This window comes from Agrilus planipennis, unplaced genomic scaffold (genome assembly GCF_000699045.2).
Source record: "Agrilus planipennis isolate EAB-ADULT unplaced genomic scaffold, Apla_2.0 scaffold7, whole genome shotgun sequence".
Classification (NCBI taxonomy): domain Eukaryota; kingdom Metazoa; phylum Arthropoda; class Insecta; order Coleoptera; family Buprestidae; genus Agrilus; species Agrilus planipennis.
This window is the reverse complement of record NW_020439340.1, coordinates 1,043,137-1,050,178: the sequence shown is the minus strand read 5'-3', so window position 1 is coordinate 1,050,178 and position 7,042 is coordinate 1,043,137. Positions and strand designations below refer to the sequence as shown.

The 7,042-nt window shown below is 34.1% G+C and overlaps 1 protein-coding gene across 1 annotated transcript in view; it reads right to left on the bottom strand.

Moving 5' to 3' along the window:
- The window catches only part of LOC108734183 (dopamine receptor 1), a 21,296-nt gene that overhangs the window by 6,627 nt on the left and 7,627 nt on the right, over positions 1-7,042 (bottom strand). The window contains exon 3 of the mRNA XM_025978740.1: positions 6,346-6,578. Within this exon, the coding sequence (XP_025834525.1) occupies positions 6,346-6,578 (233 nt within the window). The remainder of the gene's footprint in view (positions 1-6,345; positions 6,579-7,042) is intronic.

Here is a 7,042-nt window from a genome sequence, read left to right as displayed (position 1 = left end):
AACTCATTCTTAAACTCTCTAAAATTAAGACAAGATTTAATAGCCTCAGGTAATTTATTCCAAACTCTTCTTAGTCTAAAAGAAGGAGAATGAAAAATATAATCTTTACTTGAATTAATTTCCCTAAAGGTACGTACTGATCTTAATTTATAAACATCATCTTTGGTTTTAAAAATATTTAACAGCGGATTAGTGACTCTATCTGTGTCACTAAGTATATTGAAAATTCTCTTCATAAATAACAAATCATAATAATCATGAAGTGACTTTACAGAAGATAAACCAGCAATCTTAGCAATATTAACGTAATGATGATCAAAGAAAGACATGGGTTTGCCAATTTTGTAAGATAATAATCTAAAAAAACTTATGTTGAACCCCTTCCAATTTCATTGTCATGGTTAAATAATGTGGAGACCAGATTTGAGAATTATAAAACATTGTAGGTCTTACCAGGGTCTTGTATATATAAATAATAGTGTCAAACTTAAATTTACTGGCTGATCTAATTAAAAAACCTAGGATTTTTGTTAAGCCTCTGTCAAGCCTTGTTAACCGTATTTTGCAATTGAATATATGAATTCAAAATTCTCTTGAAATACTATACCTAAATCTTTTTGTTCTATAACTCTTCCCAACGAAATATTGTTTGCAAGATAGTTAGTTTCAAATTTATGACCTCTGTAAAAAGTTATCGAACATTTTTCAGTATTCGCAATTGTCCAGTTAATAATTACATCTAAATCCTTCTGTAGATTAGATTGATCAAGAGGGGATTTTATTATAGAAAATAATTTAATATCATNTTTTTTTTGGATTTCCTTACAATTTAATGAAATACGTTTAAAGAAAAAATGATGTTAGCTGTTCAAACTTCAAATCCACCTACAGATAGTTAAAGTAAGTACCTAGTTCATTCATGCCCCATTTCAACGGGGTTCTTGCGGACATATTTGCTGTTGCGATAACTTTCCTTAGAATTGTATCCACCCCTTATAAGTTCAAGTATAAAATTACCTATTATTTTCAGACAACCGAGAAAAGTATTGACTCAGCTATTTTGTAAAGAATTGCCTTTCAAAGAAAAATAGAAATTTATGAGCTGGGACTAAAAATATTTCCGATTCGTTTAATATGATTTTAGAACATTTTTATCCTAAAAGATAAGTAATATTTTTATCAATTATTAATTAATACAATTGTTTAGTTGCAATTATACTTCAAATTTGATTTACATATTTAAACAACTGTGTTGTCAGGAATATTTTTTTGATTAATTCAAATAAAGCTGGTACAAAGTTCTGTGGATCTAAATTACTGGTTCGAAAAATTATTCCACAATCGGAAATCCACAAAAACGTTAGGATGCTGAGTTTTCTGCTCAGTTGTATGAGTTTTCCCATGTTGGCTACGTTTAAATTTCACTTACGCGTAGTGTTGCCCAAATTCAGTCTTGGTCTTGCAGTCTTGGTCTTGTTCTTGCGTTTTTGCAAGACCAAGACCAAGAACAAGACCGCGTATTTTTAGCAAGACCAAGACCAAGACTGACCGTGCAAGACTTGAGCAAGAACAAGACATAGCCTGCAAGACTCTTGCGTCTTGCAGCTAGGACTTAGCGCTATTTCACTGAGTAGTTAGGTGTAACAGTTCGGTGTATAGGTAGGTACGCTTAGGAATTCTATGAGACGCAAAAAACTGTATCAAAGAATATGAAAAACTGGACCTATGCGCATTACGACTAATACCATAAACATAGCGAATAAAAAAATTATTAAAATCAAACTGAGTGCATGCATAGTTATGTTTTAACCATCGGCACTTTGATAATGCGGCATCAAAGGTTTTGTACTTACTTCTCAAAGAAATTTGCCGCTTTTCGGAAGTACATGGTTATGATACACGCGCCGGCGGCTTCTTTTGAAATCTAAAACAATCGTTGCCGCCACGCCGAAATCATAACATTTGACACTATTTGATTGCCGCCATAGGGTGTAGGTATACTCATGCAAAATAATTTCGAATTTTTTTACACGCTTTATATTATTGTTTGATTTGCGGCGGCATCCTTATCATAGAGCCGGCACGTGGCGAGGCGGCGCGGTAGAAAGCAAGGATCATAAATGTTTATTAAGAAACAGTTACTTCCATGGAAAACGACATATAGGTCAGTTGATTTTTCGAATTTCTTATCAAATCTTCAGTTATTTATTAATCTGCTTGATCTTTACTATGGCTATATTCATTCAAGCTCACAATGTTCCAATTCTAATACGTTTTTCTAGGATTTAAAGTAAACTTTAATAAATAGTAATAGACTAATAGGTAATTGCAAGACTTGCAAGACTCTTGCTGCAAGACCAAGACTGGGAGCGCAAGACCAAGACCAAGACCAAGACCAGGTGTATTGGCGCAAGACCAAGACCAAGACCAAGACTGGCTAAGTCTCGTCTTGTTCTTGCGTTTGGGCAACACTACTTACGCGAATGTACCAAAGGTGCACATGTATACTACACACTAATAGAGGCAAACTAATGTACGTATCATGTGATAGTAATCTATTTACTATCTGACTTAATTTTGCAATCCAGCCGTCTATTTAGTCGTTTGAACGATGTCGCCCTTAATTGAAGGACCTACAAATACTGATGTATTTCGACTCATGTTTCACTCTTAACGAAGTTAAACGTTACGTTCTATGCTTACTAGCCAATTAATCAGAACCAAAGTCCCCAATTAGAACAACATTTCTCAGAAAGAATAGCTAATAATTTCAGTGGATTAAGTAACCACCATTGAAGTTTCTATTAATACAAAGGGATTTGGAGGAAAATTGTATTGTAAAAATATATACTTTTTACTATCAGTTCGATTTATGTAGTTGTAAGTTGAATCCAGTCAAGTTGTAAAAATAGTATTAGAAATATTTTGGTATAAATCAGGAATTTTAACTAAATACTAAATTATCCATTACATTTTTCATATTAATACATAAATAAGGTCTAATAACTGAAAAACTTATCATCATCATAAGGTCGTCAGTCTTAGGACTGATTGGACATGCACCTCTACTTTTTCCTATCCTGAGCTAACCTTCGTATTTGTTTGAAACTATAATACATAATCTAGACCTACCTCTATACCTCTTAACTCCTGTTTCTGCTTATAATGTCTCTAATTATCCCTTCATGCCCATAAAAGTGTCCTACCAACCTATCTCGTCTATTTTTTATCGGTTTTCATAGCGTTTTCTCTCTTCTACTCTTTCTAATAGGTTCAAGGTTTTTTAATATATGCAACAAAATTTTTGTGTAGGATTTCTAGAGAAAGAAAACTAAATACATACTCATATTACGTATGTAGATTGTATCTCCGATATTTAACATTAAACTAAAATTTTTAAAAAGCATTTCAAGGATGTTATTCACAATGTTCATGAAGGTGTTTATCAGTCGTTGGAAAGCTCTATTTCCGGCAGTTACCGGAAGTTACTTCCGGTAACACTAATGTTACGTTTTACGATACAATTTCCGGAAATCGCATCAATTTTTTTCTTTTCTTGATGCTCCGTTCGTATATCGTCGTCCTTTCTAAGGACGACGAGAAGATACTTACTTTCAGGACATCAACCGTTTACAGTTTGTTGATTCAAAAGAGTATCAGTAAAGATAGCGCCAGTTTTTAGGTTATCAACCTTTTCATATCCGTCCTCATTTATTATCACCCGTTATTGACGTTTTCGGGGCAAAAATGTATATTTGAATTTTTAACAAATTTCTAAAAAGACTTCCTTAAAAAGTTCTTTACAAAAACGGACAACTGCTGTGTGTGCTTATAAGCCAGTAAAAATGTATATAGCTTTTGGTTTACAAGGTTGTTATTGGGTAGAAGATCATCTTGAGGAGACACTTAATCGAACACATTAACGATGATGATTATAATTACGTTTATTATAAGTTGATCGAAATGATTTTTGATTTTTTTCTGTTAAAATTTTATGAGATGTCGTATTCTTTAAGTAACTCAATTATGTACTTATAAAATTTTGTTTTTATATGCATATTGGTATGCAAGGGAAGAAAAAGTAGGGAAAGAGTGAATGTAATGGTAGGCGACGAATGAGTAGAAGAAGTGGCTGATTTTATGTATCTAGGAAGTCAGATAAGCCAGAACGGAAGGAGTAGTAGGGATATAAAGCAAAGGATAGCGCAGGGTTGAGTCGCCTTCAATACAAAGAAATCATTTCTATGCCTGCAAACGATTAACTTAGAAATTCGATAAAGATTGTTAAAGGTGTATGTTTGGAGCGCGGCGTTGTACGGGTGCGAAACATGGACAGTAGGCGCGGCGGAAAAGAAAAGGTTAGAAGTGTTCGAGGTGTGGTGTTACAAGGGAATGATGAGGATACCGTGGATAGAGAAGGTTAGAAATGAAGAGGTATTAGAAAGAATGGGAGAACAGAGGACTCTATGGTAGTCAATAAGAAATAGGCGAGATAGGTTGGTAAGACACCTTCTCAGGCATGAAGGTCTAGTCAGAGACATATTAGAGGCAGGAAGGGGAGTTAGGAGGGGTAGAGGTAGAGCTAGATTAGGTTACTGTTCGCAAATAGTTAAGGATATGGGTTATGAAAATACAAAGATTACCTCAGGATCAGGATCAGGATCATAAGGTCGTCAGTTCTAACACTGATATGATAATTATATATATTATATAGTTTATGTTAGTTTTAATGGATTAGGCGTCTTGGAATAGATCAATTGAAAAGTATGTGATTTTCTATACAAGTATCTAGTTCTAGGTAAGAATTGTAGGGAACTACTTTTGCAATTTTCGCTTTTAGTCTATCTCGCAGAATACCCGACAACGCATACCTTTGCAGCAAGATAGTACCTATGCAGAAAATATATATATATGGAGCGGCTGAATTACTAAATCCTGCTGAATATTTCATATGAACGCCCTTTCAGATCGCTGATTCCGAACGCTAGAATGCCTGAACGACTTTGAAAAACGAACATTAAGTGATCCGTTTGCTGTTAGAAAGAGGACTGTATTTTCTTCCTGTTTTCCTCTTTCTGTGCTTTGAGAGCATGCCAAAACTGTAAAATCGGAAAAGCATGTACACATTTCTATTTGCAGTTTTTAGGAAAACACTTTCCGCTTGCTCAAGTTCAAAATGTTCGACGAGTTGTTTAAGGGAGAGAGTCTGTAGTTGCCTGAAGCAAGTAAGGTGAACTTTAGTAAATAATGAAAGATAATCATTTTCGATGATCACAAACTAAAGCGAAACGTTCGCAGCGTTTCCCACTGTCCTTTAAAACACATTTGTATGTATAAGATGAAATGTTGTTCTACATTTTTTTTTAAGATAATATTATATTGCATAAGGCAGGTGTTGTATTATAACAGAAACCATACATACAATTGTTTAGGGCATGATAACAAAGTTTATGTAGATAAGTAGTTTTTGAGAGCTAATTGTTGTCCAGGAAGTTTTGCGAGATTTTGAAACAATATAAAATAGTTTTCTTTTTATTTTTATAACTAATTGTAAGCACACAAAAATATTTAAGTGGAAATTTTAAAGTGTCATCATCATCATAAAGTCGTCAGTGGTAAGACTGGTTGGACACGCACCTTCACTCTTTCCTATCCTGAGCTAATCTACGTCTACCTCTACCCCTCCTAACTCCTGTTTCTGCCTCTGTTTCTGACTAGACCTTCATACTTGAGAAGGTGTCCTACCAATCTATCTCGCCTACCTTTTTATTGACTTCCATAGAGTCCTCTGTTCTCCTATTCTTTCTAATACCTCTTCATTTCTAACCTTCTCTATCCCAGGTATTCTCTATTCGCCTGTAATACCAAATTTCGAACGGTTCTAACCTTTACTTACCCGCCGCACCCACCGTCCATGTTTCGCACCCGTACAGCGCAGCGCTCCAAACAAACCTTTAACAATCTTTATCGAATTTCTAAATTAATCGTTTGCAGACATGGAAGTGAATAGGAATTCCGAAAAAGATGAATATTTCTGAAGGACTGTCACATATATAATGCATGTAAAAGGACTATTTCTTGATTATGCTGATCCTAATGTAAAAAGGGTAAATATTATTCTGAAACTAAACTAACTAAAAAGTCAGTTTCCGAAAACTTATAAAATAGAATACTTAATGTATTCTCATTTTCTACAAATTGTCATTTTTATTTCACTTGCACTTGGTAGTTGTTTTTTTTTAAATTCAAACAGTTCCTTTAAATTTAAGAAGTACAGGGGCGGCTTAAGAGGAATATTTACCAGATTAAACATGTATTAACTAATTTTTATTAAATCGGACTTACCCAACATAACAATGCAAGGAACGTAGAAGGAAATGCAGCTCGAGACGACGGCGTAGGTTGGAGTGAGATCGAGTGCACAAGTGGGGTAGTCTTGTCCCCCAGAATTTATGGTGAGAGGTTGGGGAGGCCGATGCAATCCCAGTGAAATCGGAACGAACGATATTAAAGCAGCCAGAAGCCATACAGCCGCTATTGTCCCAGTTGCTACTTTCCTAGTTACCCATCGAGTGTATCTGAAGCAATATTGTTGTTCAAGTTGCACTCTTATTACATTCCAAAAGGAATATAGGACAAAAGGAATATAAATACGTATATTTTCTTTAAAAAAAGAACATATCTTATGGTCTATTAAAAAGAAATTCCGAAAAAGATAAATCTTTCTAAAGTATTTATTACGAAATTACTTCATCCTGAGAATTGCTGATGGCTACGAAGTCAAAATTTCGAGATACGATTTCAAAAAAAAAAAAGAAATTATGTCTAATCCTTTCACGACTTGGTAGATAACTTAGTTTTTAAATTAATTAAATACGAAATCGACTCAAGAAGTTGAGACTCCCATTTAGTTTCTGCAAATTGGAGAACTGAATTATAAGTTTGAAATTGGATCTGGTTTTGATTGATTTTAAACAAAATCAGATATAATTCGCCCTTGGTAACACGTGGTAGAAACAACACATATATATATATATATATA